The sequence below is a fragment of the Tetrao urogallus genome, assembly GCF_951394365.1.
Source record: "Tetrao urogallus genome assembly, chromosome: 18".
In the NCBI taxonomy this organism is placed as follows: domain Eukaryota; kingdom Metazoa; phylum Chordata; class Aves; order Galliformes; family Phasianidae; genus Tetrao; species Tetrao urogallus.
This window is the reverse complement of record NC_136831.1, coordinates 5,647,295-5,665,742: the sequence shown is the minus strand read 5'-3', so window position 1 is coordinate 5,665,742 and position 18,448 is coordinate 5,647,295. Positions and strand designations below refer to the sequence as shown.

General features: G+C 64.2%; 2 protein-coding genes across 2 annotated transcripts; both read right to left on the bottom strand.

Annotated features, from left to right (window-relative positions):
• Positions 1 to 18: 18 nt before the first annotated feature.
• On the bottom strand, positions 19 to 2,525 carry LOC306953410 (uncharacterized protein; the record flags this gene model as incomplete). The annotated part of the gene is made up of 8 exons (XM_079544306.1): positions 19 to 350; positions 517 to 709; positions 792 to 929; positions 1,001 to 1,186; positions 1,384 to 1,472; positions 1,845 to 1,928; positions 2,075 to 2,199; positions 2,383 to 2,525. 8 exons carry the CDS (start codon positions 2,523 to 2,525, stop codon positions 19 to 21), a joined length of 1,290 nt encoding a protein of 429 aa, XP_079400432.1.
• A 14,572-nt stretch (positions 2,526 to 17,097) lies between these two features.
• Positions 17,098 to 17,739, bottom strand: SOCS3 (suppressor of cytokine signaling 3; the record flags this gene model as incomplete). Its single annotated transcript, XM_079544180.1, has 1 exon — positions 17,098 to 17,739. Exon 1 carries the CDS (start codon positions 17,725 to 17,727, stop codon positions 17,098 to 17,100), a length of 630 nt encoding a protein of 209 aa, XP_079400306.1. The 5' UTR covers positions 17,728 to 17,739.
• Between the last annotated feature and the right edge of the window lie 709 nt (positions 17,740 to 18,448).

The following is an 18,448-nucleotide window of genomic DNA, read 5'->3' as shown; positions in this document are numbered from 1 at the left end:
GGGGCTGGGAGGAGGCACTCAGTGCTCTCCTGTGCCACGAGGACCGGGGCCCCGGCCCTGGGCCAGCTTCTCCTGACACTTTCTGGCCACAAAGCCCAGCTTGTTCAGAGCGAGCTCGGTGTCATGGGCTGAGACATCACAGTGCCAGACCGCACGGACAGTGCACTCCGACCAGGGGAACAGCAGGACGCTGACAGTGCAGCCCGTCTCAGCCAGCTCCTCCTCGCTCACTGCCTGCAGGTATGTGCAGAGCTCTGCTGGGGGCAGCCCCTTCACTTCCACCATCACGATGTTCGTCTCTACAGCCGCCAGGCTGACAGAGCAAAGAGGCGAGTTCAGCTCCTGGATGCCTGTGGAGGTGCAGGCTGTCAGGCTGCCAGCTCAGTGCTCCAGCAGGAGGCTGCTCAGGCACTGCCGTCCATCCGCAACAGGACCCGGCTCTGCAGCTGCGCACCGAACCTGCAGGGGAGCGAGTTTATGCTGAGGGCACCAAATGTCCCGAGGAAGCTGAGTTACCTTGAGCGAAGCGGCGGGCGTTGTCGTGGTCTCTGCGCAGCGTTTCCTCTGCCTGCTCCAATCCGATGTGGGCAGCAGCCGCCAGCACGCCCGCCTGCCTCATCCCTCCTCCCAGCAGCTTCCGCACCCTCCAGGCCTCCGCCACAAATGCCCGGCGTCCGGCAAGCACTGCCCCAGCCGGGGCACCCAGGCCCTGCGGATCCAGGAAGGTGGTGTGAGCGCTGCCCGCAGCCTGAGCACCGTGTCCCCGCCCCGGGCTCCCTGTGTGAGCTCACCTTGGAGAAGCACAGGGACACGGAGTCGCAGTGCTGGGTGATGCGGGCCGGCTCCACGGCCTGGGCCACCGCTGCATTCATCAGCCGTGCTCCATCCACGTGCACCCGCAGCCCGTAGCGCTCAGCCAGCAGGCGTACCTGGGTGGGGGCGCAGCTGCTGTGAGCTGTGCTGTGCCGTGAGGACCCCCAGCCCCGCCGGCAGCTCCCACCTGCTGCAGGTAGGTGAGAGGCAGTGCCCGGCCGCCTGCTGAGCTGTGCGTGTTCTCCAGGCAGATGAGCTCAGGGCGGGGGTGGTAGCGGCTGCCATGGGCCTCACGGATGGCCAGCTCCAGCTGCTCCAGATCCAAAGTACCGTCAGGAAGGTCTGACAGAGCCTGTGAGTGGACCCCTGCGACCTGCGCAGGCAGCAGAGCTGCAGGGAGGTTGCCCTGCCGTCTGTTGTCCCTCAGTCTCCAGTCCATCAGCCCCAGTCGTGGCTCGGGTGATGCTGTCACAGACCCGAAGGGGACCTTCCTGCTGCCAGAGGAGGGCAGCAGCAAGCCGCTGTTTGCCCCGGGGCATCCCCTCACTTCTCCAGCAGCGCAGCACCCACCTGTGCAGCCCCGCCGTGCTCATAGACGTGCAAGTGGGCCTGGGCACCCAGCAGCAGCTGGGCCCCTCTGCGCTGGCAGTGGCACATCACTGAGGGAAGAGGGGAGCGAACACAATGTGTGAGTGTGGGGCTGGGTGCCCCCCCCCCTCCGGCGGGAAGGGGGTCACTCATCTGCAATGGGAAGAGGGAGAGTGGCCCCAGAGTGGTGTTGCAGTGCCGCAGCTTTCATGTGCATGGGGCTGAGCGTGATGCAGGGTCTGCTCCTGGCGGAGGTGCGGAAGCTGCTGCTCCCCCAGCCCTCCTCTGCAGCCATTAGGGTGGAAAGCATAGCAGCTTTTTGAGCAGGACCAGGACTCTCCCAGAGAGGTCTGGGACTGCTTGTACCTTCTCCATCCTTTGCTGGGGGGCCATGAACCAACCCCAGGGATGTAGGGCAGGGAGAGCAGCACTGTTGTACTCACCTGCAATGAGGTTTGCCATTGTAGCCGTGGGTACAAAAAGGGCATCCTCCATTCCCAAGATCCTTGCAGCCAGCTGCTGCAGCTCTGAATAGAGGAAATGTGCAGAACAAGAGTGGGAAAGAGGTCTGGACTACAGCCATATGTGCTCCATACGTCTCCTCCCCAGCACAGCCTTTGGCTCGGCCCGGAGAGTGTGACAGTGCAGCAAGGGCTGCCGGCCGCGCGCTCACCGTTGACCGTGGGGTCTTCGCCGTAGTCGTCGTCCCCCACGGCGGCCCGGGCCATGGCACTGCGCATAGCCGGGCTGGGCTGCGTGACGGTGTCGCTGCGCAGATCCACCACGTGCTGCGGGCGCCTGCGGGGACAGCGAGCGAAGGGGTGGTCCGTGCTGCTGGGGAGGGGCTGCCCACCCCTGACCCCCTTTTCCCCCCCCCCGGCGCCCCGCTGCGCCGAACCGAACCCGAACCGCCACCTCTTCCTGCCCCGGGAACAGCACCCCCCCCCCCGAGTGGGGCCCGGCCGCGACCTCCGCACGCACCCAAGCGCCGCTCCGCCCCGCAGCGACCCCGCGCCGCCCCCGATCCCGCCGTCCCCCGCCATGGCCGCGCCGCCGCGGCGGGACCCCGCTCCGTGCAACAGCGCCCGGCGGAGCGCAGCCCCCGCGCCCCGCGCCGCCAGCATCGCCGGGACCGCCGGGACCGCCGGGACCGCCCCGCCGCAAGGGCTCCCGGGGCACGTAGTCCACTCCGGGATCGGGCCCGGCTCCGCTGCCCGCGGCCGTGCTCTCCCCCCGGCGGGGCCGCGGCGTGGCGGCACACCGAGCCCGCGGCGGGGTCCCCGTCCCAGCGCTCCCGTGGGCGCTGCCGAGCGCAGCCGGTCGCCCCGCTACTGCGGCTGGGGACCCCGAAAGGACCCCGGGGCACCCGCCCGCAGCACCCTCTGTGCCGGGGGCAGGCTGGGGCTGAGGGCAGGCACCGTTCGATGCAATGTGCTCAGCGTGCCCCGGCCCCGCTGGCAGATCCCGGGGAGCACAGGGCTGCCAGCCCCTGGCCGGCCACGTGCTGCGGCTCTGCGCGCACACGGAGCTGCGCGTTCAATGGCGATGGCTGCTGCTGCGCTGCTGACGGGAAAGGCACGGAGTGACCTTTGCTGATGGGAATCGGCTCCAGCTTCTGGCTGCATCTGCCCTGCAAACAGCTGACACGCGGCCCTGTGGCACTGCCGGGTGCTCGCGGCTCGGGGCCGTGCTGGTGTCAGCTGTGGGCAGTGCTGCGATGCTCAGCACTTTTTCCTGGCACCGAGAAGGGGGATCCGTGGGCATCTGGCTGCTGGCATCAACCCATGTGGTGCACAATGGAGCACGTGCACAGAATGGCAGTGAGACCCCCGCCTCATCCCATCGGGCAGGAGGCCACACGTGGGATGCTGTGCAGGATGGAGCCGTCCTTCAGGGAGCACCCTGTAGCACTCAGCAGCTTCCAGCCAGCGCTGGGGGTTGGGTGCAGGTGTCCATCCCTCCCCTTGCATCTCCCTGTGCCATGTCCCCAGTGCACTGCCCGTGCTGCCGCTGCCCTTTTCCTTCATCGCCCGACTCCAGGCCCTGCATTGGAGCCCCCACAGCCCCTGGCTCAGTGCAGCTGTCACCCTGCCGATGAGTGAGCCATAAACAGTCCTTCATGGAGACGTTTTTCACACACAGGGCCACATGTTAACAGTTTTTCTTTATTTACTGCCTCCATTTCCTCTTTGTTCCAGGAACTTGTCCTCCAACTTCAAGCCGCTCATGATTAGGCAAAAAGGCCTCTAATCTCCCCGATCTGATTTACCGTCACTGAGAGCAGGCGCTTCCCGTTACTGGCCCTGGACCTGGGAGCAGGGCCGGCCGCACTCTGCCGGTTCCCCGCGCCTCTCCTCCCCAAGGCTCCCCTGCCGCACACGCTGCCTTCCCAGCAGCTTCCTCTTCCAGTAAGTGTGGGGCAGCCCGGGGCTGGGGAGCGCGGCCGTGGCTGTGGGCAGGGGACCGCATCGCGCCCTGCTGCTGCTCCTGGCACGTGGCAGCTCCATGGCAGCCGCTGCGTGGCGAGGCTCCTCGGCAATGCCCGCGTCCCACGAGCTCCTGGGGCTCTGCTTGTGGTGCTCTGCGGCCCTGGGTACCTGGAGACCCTGGGCGGTGGGCTCATGGCCACATATGGGGATGAGCCGAGGCCGCAGGTACACGTGCAGCATGGGGACCGCTGGTGCCTGGCGGGCGGCCAGGGGGCTCGGTGGGAATGGGCCGTGAGTGACTCCCACCTGGCAGCCCTGTCCCCACAGCTCCCAGCCCCGCTGAGCATGTGGCCGCTGCGGGCTGAGCTCACGCTACGAAGGTGCCTCCCCGAGGCTAAAATTAGTTGCTGAGCCCTGGCTGAGGAACGGAGCCCGCATCCCGCTGGGGAGGATCGGGTTTCCCTACGCCTCCCCCTGCCACGGGAGCTGGCAGCCGCCGGGGCGATTCCCGGAGCCGGGCCGGGCTCCCCCCTGCCTCCGGCCCCACAGGCAGCTCCAGGCGCAGCCGGGTCTCGGCGCCGTGCCTATGCCCACGGCGGTGCTGTCCCGGCCCCTTCCCGCCCCAGCTCTGGGAGGTAGGGGTCTGGGGGCCACAGCTTTGGCATGTCATCCCCCCCAGCAGGTCTCTGAGGTGGGGGCTCCCCATTTGCTGCCCTGCTCCAACTGAGGCTCTTAGCACTGTGGCTGAGGATGGGTCCCACAGTGGGGCCGCTGTGGGGTTTGGGTGGCGTGAGGCTCTGGTTTGGGACTGGCGCTGCTGCAGCTATGCAAGCTGTGGGATGTGCTATGCAGGGCTGCAGGGTGCCGGGCAAGGAGGGCTGGCCACAGAGCCTGGCAGGGACTGGAGCCCCGGCCATGTGCTCAGGGTGTTTTCCTCCGGCGCTGCCTTGGCCCCGTGGCCTCGCCGTGTGCTCTGCGGGGTGTGATAACTCATCCCGTGTGCTGGAGCCCGCCGGCCTGGAGGGCCCTGCTTGGATCTGGTGGGCAGGGAAAGCACAAGTATCAATCATTCCCAAGCTGTGGGAACCTTGGAGCCAAGTGATTTCCTACTGTCGGGAACTGCAGAGCGATGCCTGGAAGCGCTGGGACGTGCTGGGCTCTTGGCTTAGCCAGCCTCAGGACAGCCAGGCCTCGGGCATGCGGTGCTGCACCGTGCTGCACTGTGCCCTGTGGTGCCGTGCTGTACTGTACCGTGCCATCTGCTGCTGTGCCATCTGCTGCTGTGCCATGCGGTGCTGTGCCACGCTGTGCCATGTGGTGCTGTGCCATATGGTGCCGTGCCATATGGTGCTGTGCCATACCACACTGTGCCGTGCTGCACCGTGCCGTGTAGTGCTGCGCTGCCACCTGTGCCACGTCGGTTCAAGCTCTTTGGGGCACTCCAGCAGCTGCTTACACCCGCAGCACCCAACGAACCAGAACCCAGAGCCAACCTCGCGCTGGGGGAGCACCCGGCAGCGCCCATCCCATCCCGGCATCGCGCGACCGTTCGTCACCAGCGCTCTCTCCCAGGGCACCGCTGCCGCGCCGAGGCCGGTTCCTCCCGGCGGAACGGTCCCAGGGCTGGGCTGGGGCAGCCCCGAGCCGCTGCGGACGAGGAGCCGGGCCCGGCGGGGGCTGCGCGGGAGGGGCCCGGGGGGGCTCCGGCGATGCCTCGTTCGGCTGCCCGCCGGACTGCAGCCGCCCCGCGCCGGGCGCCCCATCCAACCTGCCGGCCGCGGGGCCGCCCGGTGACCCCTCCCTCCGCCGGCAACAACTTTTCCAGTAAAACCACTGCAGAAATCCCGGCTTCCCGACAGGCCCGCCCCTTGGCTGCCTTGGGGGGGTGGGGGCCGCGCTGCGCTTAACCCTTCCCGGGCGGGCGCAGGTGGGAGCGCGGCGGGCGGCGGGCGGGGGGCCCGGAGCGGGCGCAGCCCCTGCAGCCAGCGGGGAGCTCCGACGCAGCTCCGGTGCCCTCCGGTCCCAGCCGCGGGGTGTTGGGGGAGAAGAGACAGCGGTGTCACCGCGGGAGGAGCGCACGGGCCCGGCCCCGGAGGGAACTTCGAGTCCCATCCGAGGGTTCACGGGGAGCGGAGGGATGGCAGTGCCCGCGCGAGTGATGCAGCTGTGCACTGGGATCCCTGCACGTGGATCTCGGTCGGCCTTGCACCGCTATGTTTGCACTGCGATGTGTTTCCCTTCCCAAAGTGTCGCTGACGCCGCGGGAGGAGGGACTCAGCCCCACACACGGCATCAGGAGCCGGGCATGGGCTGGGAGGGATGCCCGAGTCCGAGGGGACCCGAGCACGGCCCCTTCCTGCGGGATGCAGGGCACCCAGCACTCCCCAGCGCTTCTTTCTGGGGTGCAGCCTGAACCCTGAGGGCTGCATCAGCCACCACTGCGGCTCGGGAGGTGTGGGGCAGCTGAGTGAAGATGGGGAGAGGAGCCCACTGCAAGGTGGGCACAAGGTGCTGTCTCAGTCCTGGAGGAGAGGATGCAGTGGGAATTGGCAGCACGTGGGTGGATTTGGGACGTGTCCTGTGGCGATGAGCAGTGCGGGCAGCATCAATTCCCATCACACCTGATCCCTGCTGCTGGGAGTGGCAGACAAGTGTGAGCCGTGTGGATGGGCAGGCAGGCAGCCTGGCTGGCACCAGCCTCAGCCCCGGTGTCCTGGGCAGCTTCTCCAGCTGAGGGTCTGGGCTGGGCAGGGCACCCAAGGAAGCAGGGTGCTGTGTGGGGCTCAGTGCCATGTGGTGCTGGCTGCCTGTTGTGCCCTGCCTGCTACCAGCCCCAGCCCCACGCCGGCTGCTGTGCCGGCCCCGCCAGGGCTGAGGTTAGTGCTGTAATTGTTTTCTCTGTGGCCCAAGATGAATAATTGAGAGGTCTTTGAGGAGAATTAATTAGCCCGTTTATTGGCAGTAAATGCTTTTCTCCAGATGATGAAATAGATCCTGCGCCACACATGGGGCAGGCGGATGCAGGCTGCTGAGGCTGCTCAGCAGAGTGCTGGTGCCAGGGCTGTGGGATGGCCGTGCTGCTGCCCTGTCCCTGCCCCAGGACAGTGGTGGTACCCGTGCTTCCTCACACAGCCTCATGCAGACCCTTGTGCCTGGTGCCTGCTGTGCTCTGTGCGGGGACACCAAGGGGCAGGAGGCTCCGCCTGGAAGCTCCATCCGTGCTGTTCTGCACCGGAGACTGGAGACAAAGTGCAATGAGCCACAAGGGTGCAGAGGAAAGGAGCCGTGTGCTGTGCCCCCATGGCTCGCGCTGCCTCCAACCCTCCAGGGGCTCCCACTCTGCACAGCCCATGCTGTGTTCCCTGCTGCCTCCTTCCTTGTGGCTGCCCCAGGCTGTGCCAGCTGGGCCCGAGGCTTGCATCTCCTCCACCTCTTCTCTCCCCGGGGTGTGAGGGGAAGGGCCATGCATGGCCAGAAATGCTTAAACAAGGATTTCCTTGTTGCTGCATGAGCTGTTTGCCTTGCTCCCAGGCCAGCCGTTAATGAGGTTTGGCAGGAGGCACTGGCAGCCCCAGCCATCGGATTTCTATAAATCAACCTGGTGCTAATGCACGGGGCTGGCTGGGGCTGCTCAGCCTCAGGGCATGGGTTTGCAGCCCATGGGCTGGTGGGTGCTGCCTGCTGGGAGGGGACCCGTGCACAGCCTATGGGGCCAAGGCTGCTCTGCCCTGTGAGGGTCAGTGCTGTCTGTGGGCTTGGGACAGCCAGATGAGCCCTTTTGGGTTTGGGGGAATGTTGGAGTCAGCAGCTCCAGAGGTGACTGTGGGGACCATCTGGCTGTGAGCAGCTCCTGGGAGAGACATAGGCAGTCCCTGGACATGGAGCATCCTGGAAAGGCAGATGGGGAGAGAGCTGTGGCTTCCCAGCAAAGCAGGAGTGGCCCCTTCAGCCATTTGTTTCCAGGAAAGTGTAAAACAAAATAAAGCAGTTCCCTATGGCCAAAGTCCTGCCGTGTCCTGGTCCTCGCCCCTCACCTCTCTTCTTGCAGAGACCAGAGAGATTGCTGTGTGCTCAATGCCACTGGGGCAGGGGGATGGAACGGGCATGGCTCAGCCCCACGTGCACCCTGTTGTGGGGTCAGGGCCTTGCGGTCGGTGTGGTGGCAGTGCACTGCCCATACACCCCATGTATGATGCATGCCCAGCATCCCCCTGCCCTGGGTACCTCAGACATGCAAAGCAGGGCAGGCAAAACACCAGCCCTCCGGGAAGCAGTGCTGCAGCTGTGGCTGGTGGCCATTGCCACAGTCCATGACCACTGCTGGGAAGCACCACCGTGCCCACAGGGCCCTGCACATGGGCCACTTGCACCGGGGCTGCCTGCAGCAGATGTGCTGTTGCAGCAGCCAATGCAAGGTGGTACCAGGGATCCAAGTCTGCAGCACTGGGCCGCGTCCCCAGCATGGCAGGAGCTGATCTGTATGGAATGGGGCACTTGGGAAGGTGCATCCCTATGCAGGCTGCTCCTGCAGCGTGTCACCCTCCAGCAGCTCTTTGTCCAGGAAGGGAGATGCCAGGAAGCAGGACATTATCTCTGCTTCCCCACAGCAACGTACTCAGCTCTGGGATGATCAGGGCTGCTTGCTCTTCTCATCTTGGGTTGTTTTTGTTTCTTTGGGACCTGTCTCTGTCTCTCTGGGCAGCTCTCCAGTAGCTCCTGCCAGCTTTGCACAGCCATGTTTGCTAGCGCCCTCTCTCCTGCTGGAGCTCCTTGGTGCCCCCATTCACCTGATGCCCACACGTTGTCCCCAAGGTGGATGGGCTCAGTGCGGGTTGGGGATCGCAGCGCTCCCCACGGATGCCAGGGCAGCACTGGGGATGCCTGGCAGGAGAGGAGACTGGGATGAACCCATGTGGGCACGTCCTGGAGAATGGAGATGGGGACATGCGTAGTGGTCATGGGGCTGGGGGCAGCTGCGTTGCTCCTGCAGCCCTGTTACTGTAAAGCTGTCTTAGAGGAAGAGCCGCCAGTCTCAAAGGTGATGTTTCAGTTCCTGCTCTGAGTGTATTTCCCTCTTTATCAAGAAACCCCTCTGCTCTCACTGGGAAGGAGTTTCTGCAACGTGTAGAAACTGAGAAAAACCCACACCCACACGGCCCCGCCGCCCACCTGGGCTCGATGCATCAGCTCTCATGGGGGCACCCAGGGGTTCTGCAGGGAGCTGCCCCCGACTGCAGCCTCCACTGCTCCCATCACCCACGGTGCCACCGACTGCTGGGTGGAGGGGGAACGCTGCTGGGACTGCATCTCCACTGCAGCTGGGGTTGAACACTTCCCCTTCCCTCAGCACCTGCTTGTGAGTGCAAGTGCAGCTGAGGGGCCCTGAACCGTGTCTATCTGCTGAGATGACAGCAAACAGCTGTCAGAGCCACACTGAGTGCAGGCAGTGCCGGTGAGCCCAGGACTCCGCCTACGGCTGGGGCAGCAGGGGGGGACCCAGGGGCACCTGCACCACACTGAGAAGCCAGGCAGGGGGTGCCCATAGAAGGGTTGTGCCCCGCAATAGTGCTGCAGAGGTGGCCACAGGAGCAGAGGAGCATCGCACATGTGGGCGGTGGGAACAGGAACCTCCTGCATGGGCGGTTGTGCAAGGAGCAGGGACACACTCCGCATGTTGGTTCGCACACACCCAGGGAGGGCACGGGCTGTGACTTCCCTCTGGCCGTTTCGAAATTCCACCGCTCTTACAGAAAAGCCCCTGGGCAGAATTCCTGCAATGTGTGATTCATCCCGCCAAGCTGGAAGCAATGACTGCGCCTCTCCAGTAAACCCTCTTCAGCAAAGCAGATGAAAGGGGCAGCGAGTGCTGCTGAGCCCTTGTTATCACCAGAACCAGATGTGGGGTGATGGGGCTGCCCTCAGCCCCTGCTGGCATCATTGCATTGGCGCAGCTGGGGACAGCAGCCGAGGTGCTGAGGGACCATAGGTGCTGAGTACTGGGTTCCCTTCTGTTCTCATCCACCTGCAGTCCAGCTGCATGTCCCGTTTGCCACAGCAAGGACTGCACCAGGTGCTTCGGTGGGACCGTGAGGGCACTCGGGACAGCCCCTTCCAGGAAGCGTGTGCAAGGGCAGCCAGACTGCAGAGTTCCCGACAGCAGCTCTGGTTTTAATAACAGCAAATCAATGGATGCCCGATTCCGGCCAGAGCAAACCCCTGCTGCCTCCTTTCCAGGGCCTCCCGGGCAGGTGGCTGCTGCAGGGGCAGGGACATGGGATGGGAGTGCAGACCCTGCACCTCTGCGTTTCCCGATGCCCGAAGGCCCCACATTCCTCAACCCCCGATGCTCACTGCTCCCCAGCTCTGCAGCTTCACTGTGTGTGGGGGTCCTGGCAGCCCCTGTGCCCACCCTGTGCCCATGCAGGTGCTCCCTGCGGGCTCTGCTCTGCCTTGGGCACTTCCAGCTGCTCCCAGCTGCTCGCCTGTCTCCAGCCCCGAGCTGTGATTCAGCCCTCCTTCCCCGCGGGGTTTGCACAAACCTTTCTGGTCTCTTTGTGCTTGTTTTGAGAACAGATTAGTCATGGTTCTTAACTGGCTTCCAGCAAACTGCACAACGGCACCATGGAAAAATGAGAACAGCAAAGTGATGACTCAGCAGGGCTCGTGCTCCTGTCCCCTGGGTGGCAACTGCCCCCCGCTCCTGCATGGCCCTGGGGACGGCAGGGGACCACCCAGCAGGCACAGCTGGGTGGGCAGTGCAGGAAGGGCAGCCTGGGGGGCATCGCTGAGCCCCCCTCTGAGCCCAGCGTATGTGGGCTCCCTGGCTCCCTGCTGGTGTCTCGCTGCCCTCCTTGGGACAGCTGAAGCACCTTGCTCTCCTGGAGCACGCTTCCCACTCCTGCAGGGCCGTGGCCCCGCTCCTGGCCGGTACCTGTGCACCAGGGCTGGGTGATAGGAACTCCTGGGGCGGGCCCTTACCGTACCTCACACCTCTCTGTGCAGCCCTTTATTGCCCAGCCTTGGCCGGCTGCCTGGAGGCACGGCGTGCTGCCAAGTCTCCGTGCCAAGGTGGCTTATTGTGATACCATGGCACTGGACACCAACTGGTGTTGGCTGCCAAGGATGAACAATATAATTGCTGGAATTACAGTAAAGTGCTCACATTCCCACTCATTAACTGCTGAGATGGGGCCCCTGGGTCCTTCCAGGGAACATCTGCTCCAGCTGTGACCTCTATCAGCAGCACGGCCGTCCTTGGGGAGGGAGGAGTCCCCAGCCCATCTGGTGCCAAATAGGGATGGGGGCTATTGTCACCAGGCCTGCTATGTGTAGAGCAGGGCCCCAGGCAACAGGACACGCACCTCCTGGTTCTGTGCCGTGCCCAGCAGTAGGTTTAATGTTGTTCTGCTGAGACCATTATGGCAGCACTGCACAGCACTTCATCTGGAGGATGGAGAGCAGCCACTGGGCTCCTGCTTAGACTCTGGATAACAGCACACAGTGGTTGCTGCTCCCTGGCCAGCCTGGGTGTTGACATCCTGCTGCTCCACAGCCTTCTCTGCAGCATTGGCACGGGGGCAGTGGTGGGGCAAAGCTCCTGTGCCTGAGCCAGGAGCACCTCTCCAGCCCTTGCCCTTTGCTCCATTCTCCAGGCTGTTACCTGGCACGGATTCAAATTGGAGCTGCTTTCTGCCCATGTACTCAGGAGCTGTAGGACAGGAGCAGCGTGCCAGGCGTGAAGAACCCCAGGGCATTGTGTACCAGTGGGAGCAGGCAGGCAAGCAGGGCTGGGCAGGGAGCAGCAGTGCCAAGCTCACGGGTGCCGGGTCCACATGCAGTCACCCAGTCCCAGGCTGTGTGAGAATCACAGCTGCCGGCTCCTGTGACAGGGAGGAGGCCAGGGCTGATGTGAGGCCAAGGGATGCTCCAGGGCTGGGGTTTGGCACCTGCCCACGGCTGCTCTGCCAGGGTCATCCAAGGACGCCGCATTGCGCTCGGCAAACACACATCCAGGGCGGCCGGCTGCCCGCTGCCTGCAGTCCCACAGGAACCTCCCGTGCTGTGCCATCAGCACGCCTGTGCCCAGAGACACTACAGCCATCAGCAGGCACCGTGCCGGCTCTCTCTGCCACGCAGGTGCAGGAGCAGCACGGCCAGGGCTGAGGTCACTGCTGGGGAGTGGAAGAGGGAGCAGGACTGGCACAGAGAAGGCACAGAGAAGTGGGATGGGGTCTGCTTGCAAGCTGGGACCCTCAGCTCGCCCCAGGAGCAGCTGTCCCAGGGCAGCACCCAGCTCTGGGCCCCCAGTATGGGTAGCAGTGGGGCTGGCAGGGACGTGTCCCACAGCACCTCTGGTGCTGGGCTGCTGCTCCTCATCCCTGGCCGTGGCCCCAGACTCGTCCTGCGGCTTCCATCACCACAGCAACGTGGCTTTGTTTGAAATGTTCCTCTGAAATGTCAGGACTTTCTTGGGCCTCCAGCTGCTGCGGCCGGGATGAAAACTTCCTCTGTCGCTCTGGAGATGCACGGGGGGGCAGGGAGGAAGGGGGAGTTTCCACCCCCAGGGCAGTGGGAGCTCTGCCTGTGTAGCTGAGGTGCCCCATGCCCACCCCGTGCTCTGAGCCCTGTCATGATGCGGTGGTCCTGGTGTCATTTCTCTGTGTTTGTGCCCCCCCTGGGAGCATGGCAGCGTCCCAGGGCAATGCAAACTGCAGCATGTGGGCATCAGGACCCCTCTGTACCTCTGCAGGACTGGGAGCCAGTGCTGCACACGGCTCCGGGCGCGCATCACTTACCAGCATAGGCTGCATCAATTCCTTGCGGCACAGAGACACCAACTCCTGCCTCCCAGAGCTTGGCATTGCCTTCAGGCATGGGGGCACTGTGTGCTGCCTGGGGAGAGCTGGATGGGGAGCATGGCACGGCCCTGCAGCACCACGCAGCAGCGGGGTCCAGTGAGTGTGCCGGCGGGAGGCAGCCTGGGCAGCGCAGCCTTGCCAGCAGCAGTGCTGATGGAAGAAGTGAGGAATCTGCAGCTGCTGGCTCCCTCCACCAGTTTACTGCTGGTCTCGCTGGAGATACAGCAACAGAGAGTTGCTGTATCTCCAGCAACAGAGAGGGGTTTCCATGGTGACTTACACAGGCCTCTCTGTTAACTTCTGCAACCCAAAACATGGCCTGGCCCAGCGCAGGGTCCCGCTGCTGCTATGTGCTGCCTGCAGCCTGGAGCAGCTGGGGATGCTATGGGGCACAGAGTGCCCGTGGGCCTCGGGGACACCAAACTGCAGAGCTGCTCCTTGGCAGCACAGTGACCTACTGCTGCCCTGAGCCCACAGCCAGCCCCACAGCGCTGCGCCGTGGCTGAGATCCAGCTTCCCGGCAGCACGTGCCAGGGAGCAGATGTTTCAGTCCCTGTTCCCAACTGTCCCCACGGCCCTGGCCCCACAGGAGGAATTGCCATGTAAGGAGCAGGTGGTGCCATTTACAGTAAGTTCCCGGGCTGCTGCACAGCCTTTTCCTGCATCCTACTGGGAAATGTGGCGGTGGATGTGGGAACGTCCTGGCGCTGCAGAGCGTGGAGCAGAGCAGGAGGAAATGCGTGAGGGGTGTGCCGTGAGATCAGGGTTCTCTGTATAGCCCTGGTGGGCAACAGTGCTGCTGCTCACTGCCACTGACCCCGAGTGGCTGTGGAGCTGCTCCTGCACCCTGCCCTGGTGCAAGGCGAGGAGACACTGGTGGTAATTACCTGTCAGCTCAGAATGCTGACCTCTCTCCATCCTCTGTTCCTGCATCCCTCCCAGCTGCTGTGGGCTGTAGGTCATGCCTGGCCCTAGGGTTGGCCTTTCTGATGGGCTGTCCTATGGACCAGCACTGGGATGGTGCCTGCAGTGGCAGCTTGGGGCCTCTGAGCCCACAGGCAGTCATCACGAGTAGAGGGGCTCCAAGCAGAGTCACAGCCACTGCTCCAGGAGAAGCACAGAGTTGCTGGTCGGCCCAGTGCAGGGCCCTGTGAGCTTGCCTCACTCCCTGGGGGCAGCCCCCAGTGTGCCTGGCTGAACTCCAGTGCACTCTGGTTACCTATGACGGATCTCTGTGCCCGGCAGAGCCCTCCCGGCTGCCTGCTTGGCTGGGGGCTGTCTGGCAGCGACAATCACAGACTGCAGTTGTTTCCTGTTTTTGGGTCTGCAGATGCTGGTACGCACCATGGAGCAGGTTTCCTGCCACCTTCTGACCCTAGAGGGCTTGGGTTTACCATCCTGGTGGATGCTTCCTTCTGATGCCAGTAACCTGCTGGCGGCACGGTGGGAAGAGCCCGGCCCGGGGCAGGGTGTGGATGTGGGGTCACTGGTACAGCTGCTTGTCCCTAATTTCCCGGAGACATATGCGGTGCCCAGGGCCAATCCCCTTATCTCCATGCTGGGTTCACGATCAGGAACACCCATTCCCTGCAGAGTTCCCTGCATTATGCACCCGATGTGCAGCCCCTGCTCATGCTGGGAGGAAGAGCCCTGCTGGGGGCCGGTTCCCAGTTCCCGGGACAGAGGGCTGTGCACCATCTGGGCCGGATGGCTGCGCACTGAGCAGAGCTCCGTGACAGAAGAACTCTTGAAAACGCAGCCTGGGGGCACAGAGCCCCCTCCCACAGCTGTGCACAGGACCGTGCTCACTGCACAGCATTCTGTGCCCGCGCCCCTCCATTCCAGCTGTGTTGCTGTGCAGGGCTGTGCCAGGGCGTTATGTGAAGCTCAGTGCAGAGCTCAGCATGGCAGGGGGGCTGCCTGCCCACGACAAGCTTGAGCGGCCGCTTGCGTAAGTGGGGCCAAGTCCGCTCGGCTCCTTTGGGAAGGCGAGGGGTTTGTGAAACCTTCGGCAGGGATTTGCCCACTGGCCGCCGCATCACCGCCGCTGTGAGGTTGGGTGCGTTCCAAGAACCCCGCGGCGCTCACAGGGCTTCCCGGACTCCCGGTTCAGCTGTGGGTTGCAGTGCTGTGCACGGCGCGGGGCCCTTGCTGGGAAGCTCAGAGCTGGGGCTGTTCTCATAGGGATGTGGTTTCGCTGCCCTGCCCCGGCAGAATGCAGGGAGCCTGGGGGTGCTCAGCCCTCTGGGGACCGCGGCTCCCATCTCCGCCGTGCCCATTCCCAGACCATGCAAGGCAGCTGCCCTTCACCCCTGAGAGCAGGGATGCCCGGTTCTGTCAGCACATGGAGTGAAAAATCTTCCAGGTCCAACCGCATGCGACGCTCCTGGTCCCTCTCCGGAGGGGCTGCGGGCTTTGGCAGTGATGCTGTCCCACGCCTCTCCTCCACAGCCCTGGTGCTGCCAGGGGCTGAGGAGTGGCAGGGGAGCCCTGAGTGGGGATGTGCCTCAGCAGGGCCTGGCGGGCGGCCACCCGCGTGCATGGACATTCCTCTCATAGCTCCGGCGGGCGCCCGGGCAGGCTGCAAGGCGCTTCCTGGCAGCCCACGAGCTGTGGCCCTGTAGAGCAGCACCAAAATAGTCACTGGGACTGTGCCGTGCCTGTGAGCAGAGGGAGGCACACTCACCACCCCTCTGCTCCAGGGCAATTCCTAAGGGAAACCTCGGCGGCTGGGGGTTCCCCAGGCAGGAGCACAGAACGCAATGCCCGGCGTGGAAATGCCCAACATCGTGCGTGTGGCCCTGGGGGTGCTGTGGAGAAGCTGCAGGGCACACGGGCTGCTTGGGATGATTTCTACCTCTGGGCCTCTCACTGCATTGCTCTCGGAGCTCGGTGCCTACTGCACGCCTCCGCCCCTCCCAAAGCTCAGCGCAGGTCGGGATGCCCGTGGATCGCAGCGCTGCTCCGGGGGGGGACGCTTTCATTCAGGACACTCCGTGCCATGGCAATAAGCCCAGCTCCTCTGTGCCCTGGGGACAGAACCGTGTCCTGTATTCCAGGGGACCCTTCACAGCCGCGCTTCGTGTGTCCGCAGCCGGTCCTGTCCCCCAGCGCAGCGCCGTGGTGGGCTCACACATACCTGAACGATGGAGCAGCGCTTACGCAGGCGGGCGGTGAGTCACTGTGGCAGGAATCACCCAGCGCCGCGGCTCCAGGAAGCCGGCACTTACGCGCTGTAAACACAATCCCGGCATCGCACGAGGGCAGCGGCCGGCGAGGGGGGGGGGGACGGACGGGGACGTGCGTCACATGGGGGGCCACGGCCTCGAAGGGCGAATGGGAGGAAACAGACGAGATTGGGGAGGGAGGGGGGGGGGGTTCATTAAAAAATAGTGCTCTTTATTATAAATTATGGAAACATTTCCTTTCTGAATATAAATATAAATATGTGCAAAGTTTCATCTGAGTTTTGTTTTGGTTGAATTTCAAGCATGGTTTTGCTCAGCCCTCAAGGCTGGAGGTGAAGATGGAATCTTTATAAAAGACAGTGATTCACATAGGCCTGTAAACATCCCTTTGGTTCAAAATTAAAAAAAAAAAAAAAAGAAACAGAAAAAAAGACAAAAAAGCCAAAAAAAAACCAAACCACCCAACTGCTTCTCCAGGCGGGCGCAGATGAGCACTCACAAGGGGTGCACTCAGGGCATCCTCCTGCTGTGATCCCACAGGCACCAGTGCCCCACGGAGCAGTGAGCCATGCTCAGGAGTGACAGAACAGTGCTGATACCAAGGCCATTCGGCCTCCACGCAGGTGTGAGCACACAGAATTCCATCATGGCATCACGACCAGCTGTTCCCCTCTGGCTTCACGGTGTGCTACCAGGACCGTTACTTTCCAGCATCACTGAACGATGTGCAGTAACCCAGACTGGGAGAATATTAAGGCTTAGTCTCCTGGAAAATGGCAACGAGGGCAAAAAGGCAGCAACCTCCAAGCCTGGGGCCCGGTGTGAAAGGAGCTTCCACAAGGAGGCAGCAAGAGGTAAAGTACAGTATGGGCAAAAACCACTTTCCCCTTAAAACCGAGGAACAGCGTCAGGCACCGGCTGGACTCCGGTGCACGTCCTTCTCTTGGGCACAACTCCAGCACAACTCCAGCACAGTCCTAGCGGGTGCATCCTGGGCTGCACTACAGCACCCACAGTCCGACCGGAGCGGCCCCATTGCCCCGGAGCATCCCCCAGAACAAGGGGTGCAAGGCTCAGCCCCGGGTCCTCAGCAGCTCGTCCCCGGCACTCCTCTCCTTGCATGGGGAGAGGCTGCTCGTGCCCCGCGTGTCCCTGCTGCCACGGGCGTTGTGCCTGTCCCCTGCTCTTGTGCTTGTAGCGTGATCTCCCTCCGCCAGCCCCTTAGAGGGGGGCATCGTACTGGTCCAGAAACTCCTTGATAGGAGCTGGCAGCTGAGTCATCTTTTCATAGGAGTCCAGGTGCCCGTTGACAGTCTTGCGGCAGAGGTGCTGCAGCGTGGAGACGCTGGAGGAGAGCGGGCGGCTGAGCACCAGAGGGATCTTCTCTCCACCCGAGTAAATGTAGTAGGTGCGCTTGGGATGCAGGGCCCCTCCGGGCTGCTCGGGCCCGGCGCAGGGGGTGGGCGGCATGTAGTGGTGCACCAGCTTCAGCACGCAGTCGAAGCGGGGCACGGGTTGGCTGCTGCGCGGGTCGCTCTGCAGAGAGAAGCTGCCGCCCTCGCACTGGATGCGCAGGTTCTTGGTGCCCGACTCCGTCTTGACGCTGAGAGTGAAGAAGTGCCGCTGGTCCGAGCTGTCCCTGATGAGGAAGGTGCCGGCCGGCTCGGCGCTCAGCAGCACGTTTGCCTCGCCGCCCGTCACCGTGCTCCAGTAGAAGCCGCTCTCCTGCAGCTTGCGCACGGTGTTCACCACCAGCTGGTACTCGCTCTTGGAGCTGAACGTCTTGAGGCGCAGGCTGGTGTCCAGGGGGCGGCTCATCCCGGCGGCGGGGAACTTGCTGTGGGTGACCATGGCGCACGGAGCCAGCTTTGCGCGCTCGGGGTGCTGCTGCCGGGAGCAGCGGCCGCTACACCATCACCTGCGGCAAAGACGGCGGTGAGACTCGGCAGCCCCGAACCGACCCCCCCCCGGGGCACCCCCGGCCCGGCCTTCCCGCCTCCACCCCGGGATGCCCCCCCCCCGCCATCTCCATCCCCAGGACACATTACCGACATCCCTCCAGGGAGCACCCTAAGTCCCTGTTTCGCTCCACCGCGGGGGACCCTCCCCGCCTCCCCGTCCCGTCCCGTGCCGGTACCTGGGGCGCAGTGCCGGTCTCGGTGGCGGCCGGGGCGCGGGGCTCGTTGCGCGGCGGCGGACGGCGGCGGAGCTGCCGGGGCCGCCCGGGGAGGCCTCTTATAGCGGGCGGAGAGCCCGCCCTCGGGTTCTTCCTGGAACTGCGCGGCTTCTTGTAATGCTCCCCGGCGCCCTCCCCGCGCCCCGCCCGGCTCGGCTCGGCTCGGCTCAGCGCCAGGCACCGCCGGCCCATTCCGGGCAGCGCGGCCGCCCCCTCCCGCTCCCATTCATGCTCTTTTCCTTCTAAGAAGAGGTGAGTCCCCGGCCAGCCCGGGGACTGCGGCCCCCTGCTCGCTCTCCCCCCACCTCCGCCCCGAGGTGCACAGCAGAGGATCGGGGGTCCCGAACCCTCAGGACCGCTCCGCGGGACCCCCGGACAGAGACGCTGCGGGATCCC